Source organism: Schistocerca cancellata, chromosome 3, assembly GCF_023864275.1.
Source record: "Schistocerca cancellata isolate TAMUIC-IGC-003103 chromosome 3, iqSchCanc2.1, whole genome shotgun sequence".
In the NCBI taxonomy this organism is placed as follows: Eukaryota; Metazoa; Arthropoda; class Insecta; order Orthoptera; family Acrididae; genus Schistocerca; species Schistocerca cancellata.
The window spans coordinates 272,160,300-272,187,886 of NC_064628.1; the positions used below are offsets into that span (position 1 = coordinate 272,160,300).

General features: G+C 38.7%; 1 protein-coding gene across 2 annotated transcripts in view; it reads right to left on the reverse strand.

Moving 5' to 3' along the window:
• LOC126174930 (acetyl-coenzyme A transporter 1) overlaps positions 1-27,587 on the reverse strand; it is a 69,812-nt gene that overhangs the window by 1,114 nt on the left and 41,111 nt on the right. For both annotated transcript variants that reach the window (XM_049921386.1, XM_049921385.1), the window contains exons 6-8: positions 24,043-24,227; positions 14,412-14,529; positions 10,904-11,119 (exon numbers count right to left, since the gene is read on the reverse strand). In XM_049921386.1, the coding sequence (XP_049777343.1) occupies positions 10,904-11,119; positions 14,412-14,529; positions 24,043-24,227 (519 nt within the window). The remainder of the gene's footprint in view (positions 1-10,903; positions 11,120-14,411; positions 14,530-24,042; positions 24,228-27,587) is intronic.

The window sequence follows — 27,587 nt, forward strand, 5'->3', positions numbered from 1 at the left end:
TTTTTCACTGCATGAATTAGATGGAAGTCACGTGGTACTAGGTCTGGTGAATAACATGGATGGGGTATGACTTCAATGCCTCATTCATATTGTTTCTTGAGTCTTGATGGCACAACGAGCCAGTGCATTATCCATCCCAGTTGAGCAAGAGGTGGTCTTTCTGTTGCAGTTTTCCTTCTTATGGCTCCTTCAGTGAGCCACAACAGTAATTTCATAATAACAGTACGTTGCTCATCCACCACATGATAGTACACAATGACTTGCATATTGAAGACAAGATGCATGACTTTTCAAGGACTTGGTTGAACTTTGGCCTTTTTAGTTCTTGGACTTCTGCCCAAAAAGTCTGGTTCTCATTGATTCCTTCCCTTCCACTGTCGATGTGCTGTTGCACGGTGAGCCTTCTGTTCATCACTGATCACTGGAGGCATCCACTTCGCTACAACTTTTCTATACCCTAGAACATTTCATACAATATTGCCATCTGATCCATAGAATATGTTCATAATCTCTGCAATCTTTGTTAACAATAAATGATGGTCTTCCTGCAACATGACATCAGCTGTGTTGACACTGGTTTCAGTCTTCGAAGCTGAGGGCCTTCTGGGTTGTGGAACACTAGCAAGTCATTTTTACTCTCTCAAGACTGTTTATGCCACTCAAAAATTTGTGTTTTCCACATGGCTTGCTCTTTGTAGACTTGCTGCAACATTTCAAATGTTTGTGATGGAGTTTTGTCAAGAAGAACGCAAAATCTAATTGACACATACTGCTGCAACTTGAGATCCATGTTGGGTACAGTAAACACGCCTGTATACTTTCCCTGCTTCCCTCCAACTGCATGCTGCCAGGTAACCTCTCTGGTACTGCCTACACCAATCTCAAGCGTGGGTGCATTAAAATTCAAAAAAATAATTCCAATCATTTTTTACATCCCCTCACAATAATATAATAATAATAAGCTGATGCTTTGTTTGGGTGCATGAATTTCAAACTGAAGGAAAAACCTAAGAAAAAAGGAAGCAGTATGGTGAACATATGAAGGAGTATTCGAGACAGGGCAAACTTTGGACAAAGCAAAATAAAAACAAAGCTTTCAATTATTTTAGATGGTCAAATTTGCTAATAACAACAATAACAACAGGAGAGGGGAAGCGAACTAGTCTACAAAATGATAAAGACCAATACTGCAGAGTTGGCAGAACAGACATTGCAAAGAGGTCAGTGTCTCATCACTAGAGGTGCAGCTCAAATTCTTGTTCTGAAACTAGCACTCCAGTCCAAAACCTGGACTATGTCCGAAACTTGTGATAATCAAGTACCATGACGTGTGGCAGCAAACAAACTATTAGCCCAAGTAGTAATCAATCCACAATTGTCAAAACCAGCACAACCAGACTATCAGATTCTGGGGTGTCTGGATGGACACACGAACAGCGGGATTCGGATTCCTCTAACCAACTTTTTCAACACACTCAGGAAGGTTGTATGTACCAAAGCATACCCTAAACGAATAAAAAATATAAATATTGGCACTCCAACAAACAAAACTGACTGACACAAAAATGCAATCGATTTTTGGAATTACACCCTTTTCAAAAGCAAAACAGACAAACAAAAACTGTAACCCACATTAGTTCTAGGGGTAGCTTCAGCATTCAAAAGAAGCATATCACCTCCATAATGAATATGAAGCATGTCAGCAGCAGGCTAATGACAATCAGTTTGAAGTGTGCAAAGAAAAGATATACACTAATCAAGGCCCACATGCCAAGCAATATTGAAAATAAAATCAACCACAAAAAGGTAGAGAAATCAAGAAACAATGGGAGACACTGGAAAAAATAGTATCCCAATTCCACAAAACCTTGTCAAAATGTGACTTGGCAATTTCAATGCACAGCTAGGCGAAGAAAGAAAGTACAGGAAAACGAGTAAAAAATTCCCAGCATATTTATGGACCAATCAGAATGGATGAAGAGTAGTTGAACTCTGCAAAATATTCAGCCTTAAAATCATGTCAATACACTTCAAAAAGAAACCAAAAGAGATGAAATGGAAGTCACCGAACTCACTCACCAGTGATTTCCAAATGTACCAATCTCTTGTTCAAACCAGGGAGAAATTATGAATATCCAGGGTGCAAAAATAGACTAAGACCATTTATCTGACAAGGAAAAATCTTATGGAAAGGTGAACAGAATATAAAGCAAGATCTTATTTTGGTTCCCTTAATGAAGAATGTATATTTGAAAGCTGCTGTTTACAGTTGGCCTAACTGTAATTGTAATTTTAACTGTGTATTGCATTCCAGGCACAGATATAACAAAACACTTTTTGTCAAAATTACAGTATCGAACAACAACAAAATTCATTGATATGATTCAAATATTGGGCTCTAGTGCTAATTTCACCGATTTTACTCAAGTAAACGAAATGACAGCAACATGTATAGATAATATTTTAATCAATTATAATGAGACAAGTATTACTGAGACACTTGGTTTTGTTTAGATTTAGGGCTTTCTGATCACTGCACTCTGTTTATGGAGTTACCAAAAACAATGGAACCTTGCCCAAAAAAACTACACTGAACACCAGTCCAGGAAAAAAGAAAAAAAAAAGACTTATTCTATCACAGAATAAATAAGGTGCAGTGGGCTATAGATCATTGTATTTCATGTTTTGCATATTTTGCCACTTTCTTGGAAAACTTCCTACATGTTTTTAATTAAATTTTCCCCCTTACTGTACATAATAAAAAGTAGGAAATAAAGTAAAGTGGATTACTGAAAGAACAAAAACCTCTAGCACAAGAAAAAGTCAGCTACATAGGGAACTGAAACATAACAAAAGTTCTGATTTTGTTACCTTTAAAAGATTACAAAAATATTTTTACAAAAGTTGTAAAAGCAGCAAAAGAACTGGGAAATAATAGATTTATTTTGGATAGTGAAAACAAATCAAAGGCATTGCGGTCATGATCAAAGCTGAAACAGGTGCCAAAGCTAGAGGCCATGATATTTCTGAAAACAAGACAGTGGACAAAAGTATTGTAAATACTACTCAAATTCCTGAATTATTTAATGATTTTTTATAACTGTAAACAAATCAAACCATCAATGTAGAAAATTATCCAGATCAGGTAAATTTTCTTAACAGTGAGCAATTTGGCAGTGAACTTTTTAGTACATTTACCAAAACTACTGTAAAAGATATGGAAGATGTGATACTATAAATAGAAAGTAAAACATCAGCAGGATGGGATGGAATACCACCAAAACTGTTAAAAACAGCCTCTAAAATAATTTAACAGCCATTATCTGCAGTTAACCAGTCCCTTCAAGAAGGTATATTTACCTTCTGTATTCTGTATGCTGTAGTTAAGCCACTATTCAAAATACGCACAAAACATATGGGAAACTATCGCCCCATCTCTCTTCTTCCATCACTATCAAAAATATATGAAAAGGTAGTCACCACACAAATTCAAAATTTTATAGAAAAAAAATAAAATAATCTCAAAAAATCAGTATGGATTTCAAAATGGCAAAACCACTGTATCTGGTATAAACATGGAAAGACTTAGTTAATGTAGTTTAAAACAAAAAAGGCAAAAGTAAATGATAGTCAGATCAGTCACAGAAACCAGGATTTTCAGGAAGCTAGCTGTGTGAAATTCTTAGGAATGCAACTGGATAAACATCTATTGTGGGATTCACATATACAGTACCTTGTAAATAAATTAAATAGTCTAGCATCTGCAATCAGGATATTGTACAATACTACCAGTATGGACATAAAAGAAGTTGTATATCATGGCTACTTCGAGTCAATAATAAGGTATGGAACTGTATTTTGAGGTAACTTAAACAATATGTGTCAAATACTTAAACTCCAGAAAATCATCATTAGAAATATGCACAATGTTGTGTGAGGAAAACCATGTCGCCCACTCCTAAAAAGTCTAAGTATATTAAGTGTTCCCTCACTATAGATCTATGAGCTGATTATCTTTGTACATATTAACCCTGATTTATTTGCAGGAAATCATTTTCAATATGATTACAACACCAGGAATCAAAATAATTTCATGGTCAAACTCCATAGTATATGGGTATGAAAATTTATAACAAAAGTGAAAGGAAGAGAATAGCTCTGCATAAATTTAGAAACACTGAAAAAAACCTTGTATGTGAAACTAGTGCAGAGATGTTATTATTCAGTAGCAGGATTCATGAATGACAACCTGAAAATTTGAGCAGGAGAAAGCAACTACTTAGGACCATTAATTTTTAAAAGTGTGTTAGTTTCTAAGAAAAATTATTAACTGCCTAATTAATTAATTATCCAGTACAGTATATTACATTAATGACAAAATAATTTAATTTGATAGATAAAAAAATCTACTCCCCGAGTGGCGGCAGAACTCACACATAAAAGAAGAGGTTACAATTAGGCAAGTTTTCTGAGGTAGTGGCTCCTTCTTCAGGCAGAAGGGTTGAAGGGGAGGGAATAGGGGTGAAGGAAAAGGACTAGAGAGGTCTACAAAAAGGGGTAGATTTTGAGAAAGTCAGCCAGAACTGCGGGTCAAGTAAGTCTCCCCTGACCTGAGGTTCTCGGTGACTTTCACGAAATCTACCCCTTTACCTCTCCAGTCCTTCTCTCCAATCCTTTTCAACTAATTTCTGGAGAGAATCATAAGAACATTGTGTGGAAATAATTCCCAGATCATAAAATTTCCCAAATAATGCTAGGGGGAGAGATGAGGTAAATTGCTTAGCATTTTCTGATGATTCTGCTATGCTTCTAGACAGTCTAAGAAATGCAGTGATGCAAATCAATTTCTTTATGGAGTTAGCCAACAATGCAGTGACATAAACAATTCTCTAAAATTCTTATTTTTTATATATCTGGGAGAAATAGTCTACTATAAAAGGTTTAGAAAAATCTGCCATACAGGAAAGAATCCACAAGATGGAAAGAGTTTATGATATCATAAAGAATGCTTACAACAAAAAATGCTTATTTACAAACTCTAAATTAAAACAGTAACTAACACAGAATAACTATATGCCAAATATTCGATTCAGATGTTGGATAAACTAGAAGCATTAGAGAGAAGAATAATAAGAAAAATACTAGGTCCGATGAAAATGACAGACTCATGGAAATTAAGAAGTAATGCTGCAGTATATACTGGCAATAAGAAAGATGAGACTGATAATCTTGCTCATTTATATAGAATGGACAACAACAGTTTAAGTAAACAGATTCCCAAATATCTATGGCAAAAATAGTCAACTACAAGCTGGATTCAAGAAGTCAAGTAAGATTTACAAAGAAAGAACAGAATAGAAGAAGAAACAACAGACAGGGACAGTTTTACGGTAAAGGAATTCTGAGGCATGAAAGAAAATAAAACAGATTCGAAATGACTGAGGAGAGGAAAAGGCAACACAGTGAAAGAACACAGGAATATTAAAAGAAGCAATGAGAGAATAACAATGGATGAAGAAATGCAATTGATAACTGATTCTTGGAAGGCCTATGTGAGAGGAAAAATAAATAATAGTAATAATTAATAATAATTATGTCAAAACAACAATGGCCAATAAAATTATCACTTAACAGGCAAAATAGAAAGAATTCATCTCCCTCCCCATTGGCTGGTCTGCATCTCATGAGTTGATCTGGAGATTATCATTCCACTGGCCACATCTCATCTCTCCATGAAATCCTCCTATTTGCCTCCTAATTAACTGATGTTTATGGTGTTCTGAACGGACATTATAATCCTTCATTTTAATTCATAATTATACAAATGCCATTCCTCTCTACTAAAAGACTACAATATTATCGACACTTGGCCAGCCTTTGAGTCCTCATAGTTTCATAAATCTATACTTGATTGCATAAGGAAACTCTCCATACTATCAGGAACAGTTTACATTCAAAGAAATCTTGACAAATTTATATGGTATGAAGAATCATCTTTAAACAATGGAAAGTCCAGGACACAGTAACAACAATACGGAAATGATAGATTGCTACTCACCACATACAGGGATGTTGAGTTGCAGACAGAACAGCCTTTAGTACCCTGAGCCAATGACCATGTGTGTGTGAGTTGTTCTGGTATGAATGTGTGAGGCTTTCTACTTCTACATCTACATGTGTACTCTGCAAATCACTATGAATGGCAGAGGATATGTTCCATTGCACAAGTTATTACAGTTTCTTCCCATTCCATTCATGTACGAAGTGTGGGAAGGATTGATATTTAAATGCCTCTAAGTGTGCTGTAATTAATATAATCTTGCCCTCAAAATCCCAAGGAGAGTGATACACAGGGGGGTTTCAGTATATTCCTAGTCATCATCTAAAGATAGCTCTTGAAACTTCATAAGCAAGCATTCACAGGGTAGTTTACACCTATCTTCAAGAGTCAGTGAGTTCCGTTTCTTCAGCATCTCTGTAACACTCTTCTGCGCATCAAGCAAACCTGTGACCATTCGTGCTGCCCTCCTCCATAATAAGCAATATCCCCTGTCAGTCATAGTTAGTATCGGTCCCACATATTTCAGCAATATCCTAGGATGGGTCGCACAAGTGATCTGTAAGCAATCTCCTTTACAGACGGATTGCACATCCCCAGTATTCTATCAACAAACCTAATTCACCTACCTGCCTTATCCATGACTGAGCCTATGTGATCATTCCATTTCATATCCCTACAAATGGTGACACCTACGTATTTGTATGAGTTGACTGAATTCAACGGCGACTCATTTATATCATACTCATAGGATAATATGTCTTTTTTCTGAATTGCGTAATTTTACGTTTTTGAATATTTAAAGCAAGTAGCCAATCATTGCACCACTCTGAAATCTTATCAAGGTCTGTCTCAATATTTATGTTGCTTCTTTCAGATAGTATCGCACTACAGATAGTTTTGTCATCTGCAAAAGTCTTAAGTTTCTAACAATATTGTCCATTAAGGTCAATAATATACAAAATGAACAGCAAGGGGCCCAATGCACTTTCCTCAGGCACACTCAAAGTTACTTCTACATCTGTTGATGACCCTCCATCCAGGATAACACGCCTCGTCCTCCCTACCAAGAAATCCTCAGTCCAGTCACAAATTTTGCTAGATACTCCATACAATCATACTTTTGATAATAATTGTAGATGTGGTACTGAGTCAGGTGCTTTTTAGAAATCACGAAATACTGCACCTATTGGACTGCTTTGATCCAAACTTTCCGTATGTCATGTGTGAGTTGGACTTCATATAACTGATGTTTTCGGCATCCATGCTGACTGGCATGGAGGTGGGATTTCCGTTTGAGATCCCTCATTATGTTTGACCTCAGAATATGTTCTAAGATTCCACAACAAATTGACGTCAAAGATAATGGACAGTGGTTTTGTGGATCACCTCTACTACCATTTGTGTGTGACCTGTGCTTTCTTCCACCTACTGGACATGGTTTTCAGTTCGAGGACAAAAAAAGGGGGCCAACTCAACTGTGAATTCAGTATAGAATCTGATAAAAGGATTTGATCTGGCCCTTGAGCTTCGTTCAATTTTAATTATTTTAGCTGTTTCTCAACATGACTGAAACTGATACTTATTTCACTCATCTTTTTAATAGTGTGATGATTAAATTGGGGGTAGTTCTCCTTTATTTTCCTCTGTAACGGAACAGAGTTAAGCATATCTGCTTTTGCTTTGCCACCCCCAATTTCAGTTTCTGTCTGCACCTTTGGTGCCATTAACAGCCTTTATATATGGCCACAATTACTTTGAGTTTCGTGGAAGATCATTTGCCAAATTCTGCAATGGGAGTGGTTGAAGTCTCTACACATTGGTCTCGTGACAACCGAATGCGTTTCATTCAGTATCTGTCTATCCATAACCCGATGCTTTGTTTTAGACCTATTATGCAGCAGTCTCTGCTTATTCAGAAGTTTCTTTACAGTTACTATATACCATGGATGGTACCACCCATTATGAACTGTTCCACTGGGTATATATCTATCCAGTACACCATCAACTATTCGTTTAAACTTGAGCCATAGCTCCTCATATTCTCCTGTCCTGTGCTAAAAGTTTCAAGTTCCTCACTGAGATACTACAGTGGTGCTTTTTATCTAGTCTACTGAACATATATATCCTCCTACCTGTTGAAGTTGCCCTTTTTATTCTGGTATTCATTATCGCCACAAATGTTTCATGGTCACTGATACTAGTTTCGATGTGGACATCCTCATAGTGGTTAGGTATGTTTGTAGTCATTAGCTCTAACATAATTCCATCATCAGTGAGGTTCTGATCCACTTGTTCTAGGTAGTTTCCAAGAAGGCAGTTAGTAATGTTTCAAAGGATGTCTTGTCACAGCCACCACTAACAAAACTGTAGCTTTTGCAATTGATTGTTAGGTGATTAAAATCTCCACTAATGATTACAGCACAGTTGGGGAACTTAGGTACAAACGAACTGAGCTTCTGTCTACTTAGTGGGCGACAGAAGGATCCAATTATCATTTTATGCTCTTCCTTGATACTGAGTCTTGCCCAAACAATCTCACATGCAGCTTTAATTTCTGTTTCAGTGGATATGAGTGTCTTGTCTACGGTGACAAATACGCCATCTCCTTTCCCAGTAACCTAACACTTAAATTTTCATCAAAAATCTCACTGCTACCAATTTTATGTTTTAACCAGCTCTCTGTACCTAGTTATATTTGAGCTTCACTGCTTTTCAGGAGCATTTCAAACTCTGGCACTTTGTTGTGAAGGTTGGCACTTTGCTGTGAATGCTTTGGCAGTTAACTACTAAGTTTCAATACTCCTTCCTATGGAGGAGGGGGCATCCCTTTGGATCTCACACTGATATTTCTGAGTCTCCTACAGCTATTGTTACCTGGACTGGATGGAGAGTCATCTAATTTAAAAAGAAAACCCTTTTGTGCACCCACCACACAGTCAGCTACTTGGGTATCAGCCTCTGATGTGTAGCGGATAGCAGACCCATTTAGGGGAACCCTAAAGTTCCCAATCCTATGGGACAAATTCAGGAAGTCACAGACTACCTTCTCGCAGAAACTTCTCTGATTCAGTCCGTCTGATAACTGCAATATTTCTGGCATTCTTTCTCAATGTGCCTGCCACCAACTCATCGCCTCCTATATGTGGTGAGCAGCAATCTATCCTTTCCATATTAAGTATAATTTTTACTATCCAATCCACCAACCCCTAAACAGTGACGCAATAGTAGCAATGAACTTCCTCACACTGGCTGTATACACTCGTGATATGTGTGTTTCCACATCTTGGTCACCTGTCCTATGGAAGTTGCTGATTGTCTCACAGGTGACGGCATATCATGTCCCAATCTGCTACACTGGGGGATGCCAGACATTCCTAAACACTGACCTAATTGAAGCAGCCATATTGCCTCATTGCCATATTGTAGACACATGGTTGATGGTGTATGGAAGTTTGGTTCTGGCCATGAGGCATGCTCGGATAGCCTAGTGGTACAGCGACTGCTCACAATAAGTGGGAAATTGACTGATGTCTCATTTCCACTCCTTGGTCACTCTTCCAATAGCAGTTGCTGATGCCCAGCTGACTGACACACTGTGTCATGCTCACACGTAAAAACAGTGTGTATCAGATGCTACTGCAACTTGGAATGCCAGGAATTGCCATCTATGCCTCATTTAAGCATAACTCAAATAGCAGCAAGGCATACATAGCCTGGACTTCTTCTATAAGTACAGGCTATGCCACCTGTCACCACTTCTATCTACTGTGCCACCATGCTAACCACACTATTTACTACAGCCAGTAAAGTAGGAGTCACATTATATGAAACAACCTCTTCCGGGCATTTGAGTTACAATTCAACAAATTCATGGCAGAACATGTGACCGTATGATCTTACTGGTGTATAGGCAAACTCAATTTCCTTCTGCCTATACACAAGGTTGTCCTATGATGTAATTGATATAGAAACTGCGCATTAAGTTGGTACTGAGTGGGGAGATAATAAGTAGTATGTATCTTTTACAAAGATGGCCATCCCACCTTTAATCTCTCCCCAAAGAGGTCATCCTTTTTGTAGAGGCAGTCCTACTTAGTACAAAAGCATCAGGATTTCTGAAATGTGTTTTTCGATTAGAATGTTCCCTAGCTATAAGTTTTGAATTTTTTATGTATGTGATGAACACATTTATGTTCCTGTAATGCAATGGAACCATTTTATTGATACTGATTTTTATTTTACTTACATATTGACCAAAATATTGATCTCTGAAGGTTGAAGATAAACTTAATATTATTTATTCTTTGCAGAGAAGTTGTAGTAACACTTACCAGACAACAATTTCACAAAGTTGGACATGAAATGTCTAAACAACATATGGTTGTCGTTACAACTGCTGACTCTGCCCAACTCCTTCCAAATTTCCCAGCCTTACTCACTACACAAAACAGAGACTAACTGAATCAACCAGGGCGATCACACAAATCTAGCAAACAAGGATATTGTCTGAGAAATAAGCTTATCCTGCACTATGTTAAGAATCATTAACACAAAACAATTTGTGAACCACTTTGCACCAAATTCTGTCAATAAAAATGTTATTCTCAAAGTTTCCAGGTATATTTGAAAGACTTTAGAGCCAAGAATATTAATCCAATTTAGAAATCTTCGAATGAAACTATTCCTAGTCTAGTAACATGTTAGGATAATCACACAAAAGGGAAAATTTAATTCACAAACTGTCAAATTCACTGAGATGCAGGTGAGCAGCCAGCACCTGCTTTTTGGAGGCACAATTCCTTTCACTCTTTTGAAAAATCACCCATAAAATTGAAAACATACCTGCTTTTCTGATTCAGAACTACAGTTATTGTCTTGGGCCATACTGCATGCCTTGTAAGTTAGTCCATCAACAAACCACAAAGCTACTGTTGCTGGCCAGTTTCCACCCAAATTTGCCACTGTATTAAGCAAGGTCATGTATGTTCCTCCAACAGCTGGATCACTTATACGTGCAAAGAATGCCATCACAGCAACAAACATGCTGTACAAAGCCACCTGCAAATTTTTTAATGGGATGGTAATAAAAATATTAGAAACAAAACAGTAGTGAAAATTTAGGTGACTGACTTCCGTATGAAAATTACATTAACAATACAAAAAAATATGGCACTTATCCAATGAAGCACAGTCTGCTGAAAATCAGCAACTCTAAAAACACTGTGTGTGTGTTTGTGTGTGTGTGTGTGTGTGTGTGTGTGTGTTCATATACATAAATGTCAGGAAAGTGTGACATTCTCAAAAAAATATATTAATGTAGCTAACACAACATTTCCAGGTACCATTTGGAGAAGCACTGATTTTCAATCATGTACCTTAATGATTCATGTTGGTTATCCAACTTATGAAATCACACACGAGTATGCCTTATGAAGGCAGGTGTGTATAAAATTATGTGTGAGATGGAAAATTACCAAGCCATTCCAGACTGATGCGTAGAACATCGATGTTATATCTTGCTACTGCAGCAATACACTACATTGAAAAACGCTCTCTATGGACTGTGAAAACGTAAAAATTTTCGCATCAACATCACCTTCCTGGGACACAGTCATCAAGAATGCTATCCATCTACAGACTTTGGAAATGTCAAAATTTTCATGTTGACATCACCTTTTTGGGATACAATCATCAAGGATGCTACTGAAGTCTACCTGACAAAGAACTTACTCTATTATGCTGTATAAACATTTCATAATTGTTATGACCTATACTCTTGCTCTACCTGGCAACAATTAAATGTGTTTTCATTTTATTTTGATAAACAAAATAACACTCACTATAGACTTTCTGAAATTTTTTATTACCCAAAATTCTACAGCATGACAAATTACTACTAACTAAATAAAGGTTTTAGAACTCTAGACCTTAGAATTGCATACACTTGAAATAATCACAAAAGGTTAGATGTTTTTATTTAACTTTAACTGAATTTCCCATTAGAGCTTGACACAAAGTGGCAATGCAGGGCTAAGAAGCCGAGTCAGTTCGAGATCCAAAAATAATCTTTGGCACAATACCAAACAAATGCTTCCTTTTAAATTTATATTTGGAGCCTCTCTCATTGCACAACAAGATAAAGAATCAATTCAGTTCTTAAAATGACAACTATGCAACAAAGATAATATGGAACCTGGGAATGCCACTGAACCACACTTTTGTACTGCCTAACATTTGCATGTGAATGGTAAACTGCAATGCAGTTTTGCCGAATAAAACATAAGCTACAATAGTGCAAGAACCCAGGTTCACTCTCAATGTGGTACACAATTATACTTTTTTCCAAAACAGGACAATGTTTGACAGTGTGGTAAGTAGTCCACCACTATTTCACAGTTTCCTATTTTCAGCAAGAATTTCTCTCTTCTTCTTGCTTTTTGATTATTTTCTAACAGCACTGATTTTTTTTAAACTATTTGTATCTGAAGCTCAATTTCCAAACAATGTATCAAAGGACTGGTTCAGTCATATAAAAACAGTCATCCATTTCAGTTTTCAACTTTTTGAAGAGGTCATAGATTTTCCTTCTGCTGATTCCTTGCATAAAACTGTTTGATACCAACATCTGTTGCATGTTGGAACGTCTTTTTTTCTTTTTTTTCTGATAAAAACGAGTTTAAAATTCCTTTAAAATCTCTTTGTAGTCTCTTGACATTCCTTTCAGTATACTTTTGCTAATACTCTGCCATTCAGCACTTCTTGGTGCAGTATGTGATATGGAACAGCTCATGTCCCCCTTTTTTGGCTCAAAATACACAAATAACAACATTTTAAAAGAGGCATGGTCTCTCATATGTACAAGGGGGTGGAATGGTGGGGTGGGCGTGGGGGGGAGAGAACCACAATGCCTATCAGACGCAAGTGGAGGTGTGGGGAACCACAATGCCTATCACAAACAAGTAAACAATGCAAACAGTAACACATGTAATATTTATCTAACAAGAAACTGCATCATAAATAAGGTAGCAATTTCCAAGGAAATTAAAAGTGTTATATTTACTACAGCTTAGCTTGTATATTCACTTTTTGTCTTCTTTGTATCATTCACATTAACCTAATTGACTATAATCTAAATAATGGCAAACTGGAGAACACCAAAGTCTACCAATAAACAGAGACAGCTTCTACCTCCTAACTGTGCAAAGGTGAGGCCCATGAAAATATGCTCTGATAACTGAATCTCCAATGTTAGCAGTTCCCAAAATAGAACACTTTCATATACATGTTAACTCTTTCCAGATATGTCACTCCCTTTTAACCAAAAATAAATGAAGACACTTTCACAATTTTGATGAGGTGTGACACTCCAATGCTCATCATGCAATGGAGCCACAAGACATTATTGAAGCCAAGGCATTATAACATAGAAAATATATGAAAATATTCCACACTGTATGAATACAAATTATGTAAATAAAAACTGAAGGTGAAAAACTACTAAAAAGATGCTGAAAAATGCCTGTAAATTAGATGCCACTATACTGTGAAATATTTCTGCAAGTATTTGCATGTAAAATACGTGTAACTGTATCCACTGATTTAGTTAACCAGTTCTGCAAAACCTTACAGTCAGGCATCTGCAGAGCAAAATTAACATTTATTATGACCTTGGATTAACTCTGCTAGTCTGTATTTAATTTTATAATTGAGAAGCTACCAATGTCACAAACCCTGTGATTGTATGCAGTGTAAAAAAGTTTTGATTTAACTGATGATGATATCTGGTTTGTGGGGCACTCAACTGCACGGTTATCAGTGCCTGTACAAATTCCCAAGCTATGCTCGGTCCAAACTTGCCACTTTCATGAATGATGATGAAATGATGAGGAGAACACAAACACCCAGTCATCTTGAGGCAGGTGAAAATCCCTGACCCAGCTGGGAATCTAACCCAGGACTCCGTAATAGGGAAGCAAGAATGGGACCGTAAGACCGCGAGCTGCGGACTTGATTTTACTGATCTTATTATGATTAAGTGCAATCTACATTCTTGCTGAATTTTAGTGATAAAATCTTTTCAGATTATCAGCCATGTAACAGATGCACTCCTCTTAATGAATTTTATGAACAGGAAATTTGTTGAAATGTATCAGACTGATGATGTTATTTGGCTAAGAGTCGCAAGAAATAGTCACTGAAGACACTATTTACATGCCAGCACTGCGAGATAGGCACCAACGTGCAAACATACATATTGGCTTGCTACAGGATCCTGGGTTACTCACAAGAAATGACAGCAGAATAAAGCAAAGTAACATTAGCAGAAATTCTTTCTCAACCAGGAACTTACCTGATGCAATCCATAAACAATAATTACCATAACATAGTAATGTACTGGTATACTGCCATCATGAATGAAGCTAGGTGTGATCCACACTAAAAGTGCAGCAATAAGGCCACATAGCAATCTGAAAATAAAAGTGCAAGTTGTGAGTCACGGAACTTCACATTGTAACAAAGAGATTTCATGTTCATCTCTCTCTCTCTCTCTCTCTCTCTCTCTCTCTCTCTCTCTCTCTCCGTGTGTGTGTGTGTGTGTGTGTGTGTGTGTGTGTGTGTGTGTGTGTGTGTGTGTGTGTGTGCGTGCGCGCGCCTCCCTCTAACTCTCCCCCTCAGATACAAACACTATTCAGCTGGATACAATTTTGAACAAAGATTACACTCAGGAAGTGATATTCAACAAAGATAGAGACAAAAATAAAAAAAACTGTATGTACATAATATATGTAATTGCACTCTAGTGATTAAAGACATTAGCAGTTAAGACACAATTATCTCATGTAAGTTTGAAGAACAACCTTTTCCCTTCCAGACTGGGACTGACCACAACTGCACCTGCGTCGTTCTGCATTATCGTGGTCTGTGCACATCCCCAATAGCAAGAGGATTCTATTCCCATTAAACAACTTTATATTGAGTCAAATAACAAAAAAAAGCACACACAGCCTCTCACTGCATAGTTGAGGCATTGTAGGGTCAACAGGCACACAAATAGAACTGAGAATGTTGCTGAGATTGCGGACAATGTCCTTCAGAACTAACTCATACAAAAAATGAAATACAGTAGTTGGGTGGGTCAGCGAGAAAGTGCACTGCAGTCAAAACAGCTACGACTGGTGCTATGGAATGCCACAAAAGTACAGTTCAACTGCACTCATAAGGGGTGGTAATATCTACAGCTACATGCGTACTCCGCAAGCCACCATATAGTGCATGGCGGAGTGTACCTTCTACCACTAATAATCACTTCTTTTCTTGTTCCACTCCCAAATGAAGTAAGGGCTGAACAGTTGTCTGTATGCCTACATATGAGCCTTAATTTCTCTTATCTTGGCAGCAGAACTGATGTGCAGTCAGCTGCAAATGTCAGTTCTCTAGATTGTCTAAATAGTTTTTTGCAAAAAGAGTGTCATTTTCCCTCCAGGGATTCCCATTTCAGTTCAAAAAGCATCTAAAATTGCTCAAGTGTGCACTGAGACTATCAATAACAATTCTAGCAGCATGCCTCTGAATTGGTTCAATGTCTTCCATTAATTCGATCTGGTGGGAATCCCGAACACTCGAGGAAAACTCAAAAATGGGTTGCACTACTGTTCTATATGCAGTCTTCTTTAAACATGATCTAACTAACTAACTCAGGCTAAAGAAGCTTCGAAGGCCCAACGGTATTGACCGACAGCTGTGTCATCCTCAGCTGACATGCCTCATTGGATGCAGACATGGAAGGGGAAACGGTCAGCACACCGCTCTCTTGGCTAGTATCAGTTTTTGTGATCAAGGGCTGAGTGCTCCCCAGTTGCCAGCAGCACTTGGCAGACACAGATGGTCACCCACTCAAGTGCTGGCCAAGCTCAACAGCGCATAACTTCGGTAGTCTGACAGCAACTGGTGTTAGCACTGCAGCAAGGCAGTTGGCTTGTAGATGAGCTAGACTTTCCCAAAATTCTCCCAAGAAAGTGAAGCAACTTTTCACCTTCCCCACTGTCAACATTATGTGCTCATTCCATTTCATATTGCTTTGCAATGTTACACTTAGATACGTAATCTAAAGGACTGTGTGAAGAAGCACTGCACTCAAATATTACTGTAATGTTTTTCCTACTCATGTGCACAGCTTACATTTTTCTACATTTAGGTCAAGCTCCCATTCATCAGACCAAAGAGAAATTCTGTCAACTCCTCCTGTATTCCTCTAGAGTCACTTAACGACAAAACTTTCTCGTACACTACAGTGTCATCAGTGAACAGTTAGAGATTTATGTTAACCATACCCATTACATCATTTGTGTGTATAAAGAACAAGAGTGCCTATTGTACTTCCCTGGGCACTCCTGATGATATCCTTATCTCTGACAAACACTCACCAACGAGGATAACATACTGTGTTCTGTTACTCATGTAGTCTTTCAGCCCCTCACATATTTGGGAATCTACCCTGTACGATTGGACCTTTGTTAACCGTCTGTGTGTGATAAATCAGATACTCAAGTTTTAAAAAGTCACGTAGTTTCCAGTGGTTCAAAATCCACATAAAAATGGCTCCTTATAACTGGCTGGATAAGTCAGTCTTTGATTTGCTTTAAATCAGCTTCCTATTTCTGAATTATTACAAGCCTGAAGACTTCATGCTGCCAGTGTTTCATAACCTACCCACTGCTAAATTTACCTATCAAACAACAGTGTGTGCAATATGAGTTTAAAGACCACTGTTGAATACCATTTGTAAGTGATGTAACTTCCGACTGCTTGGAAAACGCTCATTATCCACAATAATTTTTGAAGCAGGGGCAGTCCCCTCTGCAGTGCTATTTCATAGCAATTTACGTGACAGGCAGAGTTTGCTTCCCTTGTCCACAGACATGCATCAGGCAGGTCTTCCTAGCATCTTTGAAGAAGAAGTGCATGTTGTTGCCGCATTAGTGGACAGTGATTGACGCCATATGATTCATGAGCTTGCCCAAGAAACCAGATTAGCGCATACAACTGTGCTTCACATCCTGAAGGAACACCTGGGCATGCAGAAAATTGCATCACGATAGGTTTCGTATAACTTGACAGAAATGCAGAAATGGATGCATTACGATGCTGCTCAGATGCACTCGGAGTTCTATGAGTGCGAAGGAGAGGCTTTCTTACACCATATCTTAACACTGGATGAGACATGGGCCACATCGTATGATCCAAAACTGTAAAGCCAATCCAACGAATGGTGTCATTATGGGTCGCTGGAAAAGTCAAAAGTGCATCAGAGCCCCAGTATGGTGAAAGTTATGGTGATTCTCGTGTACGGCTGTGATGGTGTTAGCCTAACGCATTACTTTCCTCCACGGCAGATCATCAATGCACAGTATTATTTTTCATTTTTGGAGCATCACCTGCGACCAGCTTTGCGGAAGAAATGGCGACACTTTCTGCGCAACCCACCCATCATTTTGCACGACAATGCGTGGGTACATACAGCACAAGCTGTGGCTGCTCTGTTTGGTCAATGGAACTGGGTAGTACTGTACCATCCACCATACTTCCCGGACTTAAGTTCTTTTACTTTGATTTGATTCCAAAGATGAAAGAACCACTTCATGGCATTCACTTCAGAACTGTTCCTGCGGGTCAACAGGCAGTAGACCAGTCCATTCACACCATCGACAGAACAGGCTCTGCTAACGGTATACTACACCTTCCACATCACTGGCAATGGGTTCTACACAATACTGGTGACTACTCTGAAGGACAGTCACAGGTGCAAACATGTAACTCTTTTGTATCGGTTGTGAATAAATAGTTGCCACTATTTAAGTTTCAATCTTTGTATTTACATTTCTAGCATTGTGGATTTGATGATGGCTGTAAAACTGAAACCAAATATCTTCTTCTTCTTCTTGCCACCCTATTACCCCCACCCCCGTCTCCAGACTGAATGTGTGTACCCAAAAATCTGCAAATAGTGTTATTCAGGTAAAGATGAGTGAGTGTTTTCTGAATGTTTGTGAATTATCTCACTGAAAATGATAGCCCATGTAAAAAGCTATAGAAATCACACCTGTTGGAATATCATTTTTACAATCGATTAGCCACAGTCCCACATGGAATTATATTTATTTTTTATTTGTTTTGATTTTAGGGATGGATGCAACTGTTGTCTTAAAAATGAAACAGAAGATAATGTTGTTCACATTATCAGCTGAACATTTCATTTCACTGAACATACACTCATGGAAATTGAAATAAGAACACCGTGAATTCATTGTCCCAGGAAGAGGAAACTTTATTGACACATTCCTGGGGTCAGATACATCACATGATCACACTGACAGAACCACAGGCACATAGACACAGGCAACAGAGCATGCACAATGTCAGCACTAGTACAGTGTATATCCACCTTTCGCAGCAATGCAGGCTGCTATTCTCCCATGGAGACGATCGTAGAGATGCTGGATGTAGTCCTGTGGAACGGCTTGCCATGCCATTTCCACCTGGCGCCTTAGTTGGACCAGCGTTCGTGCTGGACGTGCAGACCGCGTGAGACGACGCTTCATCCAGTCCCAAACATGCTCAATGGGGGACAGATCCGGAGATCTTGCTGGCCAGGGTAGTTGACTTACACCTTCTAGAGCACGTTGGGTGGCACGGGATGCATGCGGACGTGCATTGTCCTGTTGGAACAGCAAGTTCCCTTGCCGGTCTAGGAATGGTAGAACGATGGGTTCGATGACGGTTTGGATGTACCGTGCACTATTCAGTGTCCCCTCGACGATCACCAGGGGTGCACGGCCAGTGTAGGAGATCGCTCCCCACACCATGATGCCGGGTGTTGGCCCTGTGTGCCTCGGTCATATGCAGTCCTGATTGTGGCGCTCACCTGCACGGCGCCAAACACGCATACGACCATCATTGGCACAAAGGCAGAAGCGACTCTCATCGCTGAAGACGACACGTCTCCATTCGTCCCTCCATTCACGCCTGTCGCGACACCACTGGAGGCGGGCTGCACGATGTTGGGGCGTGAGCGGTAGATGGCCTAACGGTGTGCGGGACCGTAGCCCAGCTTCATGGAGACGGTTGCGAATGGTCCTCGCCGATACCCCAGGAGCAACAGTGTCCCTAATTTGCTGGGAAGTGGCGGAGCGGTCCCCTACGGAACTGCGTAGGATCCTACGGTCTTGGCGTGCATCCGTGCGTCGCTGCGGTCCGGTCCCAGGTTGACGGGCACGTGCACCTTCCGCCGACCACTGGCGACAACATCGATGTACTGTGGAGACCTCACGCCCCACGTGTTGAGCAATTCGGCGGTACGTCCACCCGGCCTCCCGCATGCCCACTATACGCCCTCGCTCAAAGTCCGTCAACTGCACATACGGTTCACGTCCACGATGTCGCGGCATGCTACCAGTGTTAAAGACTGCGATGGAGCTCCGTATGCCACGGCAAACTGGCTGACACTGACGGCGGCGGTGCACAAATGCTGCGCAGCTAGCGCCATTCGACGGCCAACACTGCGGTTCCTGGTGTGTCCGCTGTGCCGTGCGTGTGATCATTGCTTGTACAGCCCTCTCGCAGTGTCCGGAGCAAGTATGGTGGGTCTGACACACCGGTGTCAATGTGTTCTTTTTTCCATTTCCAGGAGTGTATATTCACAAAACTTACAACAAAAATAAAAGTAGCAGGTCTCTCAATGTACAGGGCTAAATCCGTATCATACAAATTAATGTGCAAGAAAAATTATCTTGATTAAATGTAGTTCTGTCTATGGTATTTTTAACAACACAAAAGGATGGCATAGTCCTAGAATTAAGAAACAGCAGCCTAGATGCCAGAAACCTATGAACAATAACGCCAGCCATCTTGTTGCTGTACATACAAATTCTGCAATAACATTTCTTTCTTGACCTGTTAGTCAGTGTATCAACAAAGCTGTTACAGATATTTAACATCCTGAATTTAATGACAAATATAATACCAACATTCATCACAAACATATGAGCAAATAGTTCAGAAGTACACAAAGGAACAGTGATAAAAACTACCATAAAAGGGCTGGCAAGGAAGTAACAGTTTTACTTGCCACAAATAATGTACCTTGCAATAAAATCTTTCAGCAAAAAACTATCAATTATGTACTTGCGGTGTGTGCAAAATATTTGTCACAGGAGTAATAAACAGTAGCAAATATGCCTCACAAAATTAACCTCCTAGCACCTAAGTTCATACACTACCTTTTTCTTAGGTGTGTTATACTGTCACACAACACTGCAGGACTGGGTGCACTGTATACTACAAAATAACCTGTATAGTTTACGTAGCCTGACATCAGCTTGATTTTGCTTATTTAGTAATACAATTAATTGAAGAACTAATGTTAGGCATAACTCTGAAGCATTTTACTTAATCTAAAACCTACATATAAATTATTATTGTTGTTAAAACTATTTCCATTCACTATTGTCTGAATCTCCAACAATGGGGCCACTACAGTACCAGAGAGCATTATATAGGTTCATCTGTCACAGAGAAAAAAACTTGTTTCAAATGTAGCATTAAAGTATATTCTGTAATCACTGAATTCCTCACGAAGATGATGTACTATTTTTAAGAATAAGTGACTACATACTTTTAAAAAGTTATTTCCTTCTCAGTAAACAATTATCCTCAGTCATTTTTTAAATGTTTCTCATGAGATGGAGTCATTCAAAATGGCCATACCATATCTTTGATTAAGGGAATGATGATAGGTTAGGGCTCTTGATACCAGGGTCTTTAGCAACCTTACTACTCGAAAAACATGAAGAGAAGTGTGGTTAAAACTTCAAATGTTAAAATTTTCCACAAAACTCAAAATTTAAATGAACAGTCACACACTTACAGACACATAATCAACCCAACTGTAAAAAAACTTTACTATTCCAAGCATGAAAAGGCGGGATAATATGAGAATAGAAATCAACAGAGAAAAATCTAAAATGTTTTAACAGAAAGTCTGAGTGGCTGATCACTAATTTAAAATGGATAAGTCAAATACTATGCAATACACCAAACTTAAAAGTCTAGGCTGGAGTAAAAAAAAAAGAAGAAGAAGAAGTATCAAACTTGCCTCATCAATGGGTAGTATAAAGGGGAGGTGCCTGGTTGAATTTACTTTTGCCCTCTTGTCAGAATATAAATGTACTCCATTAAAACTGAGCATATGACAGGTGCCACAAAGGGATGGGACATCAAGCTGCAGTAAATAGCCATATGTGATAGAACTATGTCCTATACCTTCTCTCCTGCCCTCCGTCTAAACTGCAACACTTGACTGTCCGCCACTCCCACTATACTATCCCTCCCCCTCCCCACCCCAGCCTCCTCCTTACCCCCAACCAGTCGCCACTCCCATCACGCACTGGTGCTGCTGTTTGCTGTATGGTCTCAGCTCTCTGAGACTGCAGATGTGTGTGCAAGTTGCGCGCGCGCGCGATTTTTGTGTGTGTGTGTGTGTGTGTGTGTGTGTGTGTGTGTGTGTGTCTACTGCTGACAAAGGCCTTAATGGCCAAAAGCTTTAATTGTGTGACTCTTTTTATTGTGCCTATCGCGACTCAGCATCTCCGCTATATGGTGAGTAGCAACTTTCCTTCTCTGGTATTGTTACATTTTTAAGCATTATATTTTCTAAAATCAGTCAAATTTAAAACAATTATGGGCATCTTTAGAAGCTGAGGTAGTACTTTACTGTAACCTTAGTGTAAAATATTAATATTCATCTTACCGGAAAGGATAGATTGCTACTCAGAACATTGGGGAGACAGTGGGTTGCAGACAGATACAATGAAAAAGAAAAAAACACATTCAGACAACTCACACACATATGGCTATTGCCATATCTCAGTGCAAGGCTCGAGCCTTAGCACTCATGGATGACAGTGGCCATGTTTGTTTGTTTGTGTGTGTGTGTGTGTGTGTGTGTGTGTGTGTGTGTGTGTGTTACGTCTGATGAAGGACTTAGTCTAAATGCTGAATATTTCTTGTATCCTTTCTATTTGTACCTGTCTGCATCTCTGTGCATCTTCTATGTAATGTGTAACAACCTATCATTTCCATATTGTTGTAACTGCATCCTGGACTTTTAATTGTTTAATAGTCACCACAACAATCTTCAAAAAAACAACCCTTCGTGTCACTTCCTAAGAAACTCATTGCTTGCACACAATTATTGAAAAGGCACTCCATGGTTGGGCAAGAAATGGAATGGTATTTATGTATTAGTGTATGGAATATATGCTGTAGGCTAGAAGCATCACTGAAAGTTGTCATCTGATGTGAAATGGTGGCTTGCCAGCCTTGAAGCAAACGTTGTGTATGAACTGGTGATAAATGCTCTTATAGTCAACTTAATTCTCTTATGGTGGGCTGCAGCCAAAATCTTCATCTATTATGGTCTTACAGTCATATACAATACATTCATAATCAATCAACACTATAGTTCACTGTAGTATCTTGAAACATAATTGATCCTGCACCCTACTATCATCTAGTAACAGACTCTTTCTCAGTTTTTTTCCGCGCATACAGAAGGCTATCAAGACACAAGGGATGTCTAAGTTTTGGAACATAGCACGAGATGACTGATCATTCATGTATTGCTACTGTCATTTGTTATTCCATAACATAATTTAGTTCGAGTGTGCTGTTAGGCAGAGCGCCTGCCTACCCAAGTTATATGCCCAGCTGCTTTTCATGTATAAATTTTGTGCATATGTTTCCTCGATAGCCACAGATAAAGCAATGTTAAACAAACCTGTTTACAGAAACACAAGGCAATCAAATTTTAGTCAATATTCATCAAACTGTGAATTTCAGAAACTCATGGGGTACACAGTAATAAAGTAGAAACTGAAATTTCACACATACACTTTCAAATCTACAGTTCCAGTTGCTTCTGAGCTGCAGTTTCATCTTTATTCAAATAACGTCTTACTATTTTGTACTCTTCTACTATCCTTCTGTTTCTCTCCATATTCTGAAGCCGTATGCAGCTTATGGCCATCATTATATTCTTAAAGTCCCACTAATGACAGTGCTAATGTATAATATCGGGAATAGCTACACTTTAAGAACAGCGACCAGGTGCCACTGTCAGTATACCTCTGCCGAATACCCTTTAAATCTTATCTGCAAAGCTATTTGCATTTACTAATTTATGAATACAAAGAAGACACTGTTAAAATGTGTTAGAAATTATTTCTTTGTTGTTTAAGAAGACAGTGGAGGCAATTATCAAATGTTGGATATCTTAGTTGCATCTGATGAGTAAAAATCCTAAGAATACCTGGTCTAAACCACACATTAATCATCAACTAAAATGGATAGTAGACTATTTGTTAACCTACCAAATGAATTCTTAGTAATACATGCATTCCTTAAAATTTTTTTAATGAGACTTGTAAAGAAAAAGAGCTGTGCACTGATGACTTTTGGGCACAACAAAATGTATTGCACTGTAACAATGTTATGTCAGTTTCTTACATTCCCTGTGATCCAGTACTAACAAAAGAGTCTTATTCTGCAGCTTTTGGGCTACAATAATGGAGTCTTGGACGTTACAATTATCTTCTTTAACAAAACAATTTACTGCGCTGCTTGCCTGTTAAATTCGAGCCACTCAGAAAATTCTTCCCTTCATAAGAAATTCAATGGTTTCAACATTATTTGTCTTTAAAGTTGACACTTCCTTAAGATAAATATAAGTTTTACAAGATTTATATTTTTCATGTCATGTGTATGCCTTCCAAATATATTATACGCAATTCAATCGGATGTACAAATGGCAGGTTCAAGTCTTGATGCAGCCTTGGTTTTCAATTATCAAGAACGTTCAACCATCAAAATCTTCAACAGAAGTAAAATAATTCAAACTATATAACAAATATACTTCTTCCACTCACCGATAGGGAATCGCAGTCAGGTAAACATCCATTGGACGTGGTCCAACAGTATACTTGCTTAACACCAATGGCAAAATTATCTGCAGTGGAACAAGTGGTATGGCTATTAGTGCCAGCTTCTCCTTGGGAACACCAGCATCCACTAGTTTTAAGCTAGTCACAGCATCACAGGCAGAAAATCCAATCTACAAGTAAAAATAAGTAAAAAACATAAAATCCAGAAAATAAAACTATACAAAATTACACAAAAGCCCCTAAATTACTTAATACAGAATGCTATTTGAAATGAAGTCGCCAGAACAAGGCAATAAATTAATTCTCTTGTGATAAATAACCATTACAAACACCACACGCACACGTGTGCGCCCCCCCCCCCCCCCCCCACACACACACAAATTTTCAGTTAGTAGTGTCAGTTGTTGATTTAGAGGACAGGATAAGCAGACCACTTGCTGAAAGTTACTGGTATTTCTATAACACTTCCAAACTTAAAAGTTAATAAAACTTAGAACAGTGTTTTAACTGCATCTAAATAAATAACATTGCTGTAGCAAAGGAGTATTTACTGTTCTCCTGTTCACAGTATGTTCTTCAAAACAAATGAACATATTTTTACTTTTCTGGGTCATAAGCCCTCTGACTGGTTTGACGCAGCGTGCCACAAATTCCCTTCCTGTGCCAGCCAGTCTCTTCATTTCTGATTGCCACTTACAAGCTACATCTCAATTATTTGTTGGGTGCATTTCCAACTCCATATCTGTGCAGACAGCTGAGTGCATTAAAGCGTCCTCTTCCAGGACATGAGGAGGTGCGCCAGCCCCCCCCCCCCCCCCCCACTGAATCCACCTCATGGATGAATGTCAGGGCCTGGTATACTAACCAGCTCGGATGTGGTTTTTAGGCAGTTTCCCACATCTACTTAGTTAAATACTCAGCTAGTTTCCAGGTTCAATCTTAAGTTACATGATACAAAAGCTCTTTGAACAATAATATAGTATTTGGTCATGCAATAAACCCTAGATGCAGACAGAACGGGTAAACGTAATTCCTCCCAGAGGGAAGCTGGAAGTAACTTTAAAATGTCTTTGGGAGAGACAAGCTCATAATAGTACCCTATATAGGTACAGTGCTTTGCGAAAATTGGGAAGGTATCATACTGGAAACTGGGCACCATAATGGATGGATGGACTTCTATTTCTGTCTTTTCCTGCAGTTTTTACATTCTGCTGTTCCTCTAGTACCATGACAGTTACTAATTGATGCCTTAACACACGTCCTATCATACTGATGTTCCTCTCCTCTATGATTCTGGGAAGAATCTTTTCATTCCTTGTTTTAACAATCCAACTAATTTTCAGCAACCTTCTGTAGCACCACATCTCAAACACTTCAATTATCTTCTTTTATGGTTTCCCCATAGTCCGTAGCCCACTAACATACACTGCTGAGTTCCATGGGATAACAACATAATCAGCAAATGCTAGCATCGATATCCTGTCACCACAGGATTTTAATCCCGTTCCTATGCCTTTCTTTTATCCCATCATTGTTTCTTCTATGTATAGTAGGGACAAAAGAATTCATCCTTGTCTTACATCCTTTTTAATCTGAGCACTTTGTTCTTGATCTTCCATTCTTATTGCTCCATCTTGGTATTTGTGCTACTGTATGCTATCTGTCTGTCCCTAAAGTTTACTCATTTTTCAGAAGTTCGAACATCTTGAACCATTTCACACTGCTGAACACATTTTCTAGGTCAACAAATACTAAGAAACACAACTCGATTTTCTTAAGGCTCACTTCCATTACCAAGTGCATCAGAACTGCCTCTGTGATGTATAAGCTGTTAAGCTGATTGTGCGATAGTTCTCACACTTATCTGCCCTTGCTATCTTCAGGGTTATGTTAATGATATTGTTCCAAAAGTCCCCAATATGTCTGCAGTCTCACAGATTCTACCCAGTAACTTCAACTGTCATTTGGTTGCCACTTCCTGAATGTTTGTACAAATTCTGAATGGATGTCACCTATCCCTTCTGCCTTATTTGACTACAAGTCTTCTAAAGCTCTTTTATACTTTGGCTCTAATACTGGATCCCCTAAATCTTAAACATCGACTACCATTTCTTCTTCAGTCAGGTCATTAGACAATTCCACCCTCTCGTAGAGGCCTTCAATGTATAGTTTCCTCCTACCTACTCTCTCCTCTGCATTTAACAGTGGAATTTCCATTCCGCTCTGAACGTTGATATTACTGCTTTTAATTGCAACAAAAGTTATTTTGATTTTGCTACATGCTGAGCCAGTCCTGATGATCAGTTTTTATTCAATTTCTTTGCATTTTTCCTATAACCATTTTATCGTGGCTTCCTGGACATACTATGTACTGTATTTCATACCTAAGTGACTCATATTATTGTATTCCTGTCTTTCCCAGGACATTTTGTACTTCCTTCTTCCACTGATCAACTAAAGTATTTCTTCTGTTACCCAAGGTTTCTTCATCATATATACCTTCCTGTAGCTATATTTGACTGTCCGACACCTCTGATTGCCATCATTAGAGATGTCCATTCTTCATCAACTGAAGTACCTACTGTGGTACTCCTTATCACAATATCAACAGCCTTAGAGAGCGTCAAACACCCCTTTTATCAGTCCTCAATGTTACATTATCCCATATATATTTTTTTCCCCATTCTGCTCCACCTGGACGAATCTCTTAAGCTTAGCCTACTCTTCATCATTACTAAATTATGACCAGAGTCTATATCTGCTCCTGAGTATCTAATATTTGATTTTGGAATATGTCTGACCACAATGTAATCCAGATGGAATCTTCCTGTGTCTTTGGGTCTTTTCCAAGTACACCTCCTCTTCTTATGATTTTAGAACAGTTTATTCACTACTACTTGGTGAAATCTATTGCTGATCTCATTAAGTTTTCTCCTCTCTCGTTCCTATTACTGCAGTGCTATTCTCCCATAAATCAGTTTTCTGTTCCTTCTCCTACTACTGCATTCCAATGATCCATGATTATTAGATTATCATCTCCCTTTACATACTGAATTACTGGTTCAATAGCTTCACATACTTTCTCTACATCTTCATCTTCTGCTTGTAACATCAGCATGTACACCTGAACTATTTTTTGCTGGTTTGCTGCAGAGAATGACAATAACACCCTACCTCTAAACTGTACACAGAAACTCATTCTCTGGACCTCATAGTATTTATGTTGAGCCTTTGCACTTCCCTATTAAGATTTTCTCACTTCCCTACCACATTCAAACTTCAGACATACCCCAGTCTGACTCACAGAATGTTATCCTTTCACTGATTTTTACAATTCCAGATATTAAATAAGTGAGCAGTAAGGCACGAAAATGAGTCATGTATGAGGAAACAGTACTTACATCTGCAAATATTAGTACTTTGGTTTTATTTTCCTGTTTCTTACACAATGTTCAAAAAGGTATGGATAGTAGTGACAAAGACTGGAAAGAAAATTAGATGCAGATATTGTAACTGGCTTGAATGAGGGT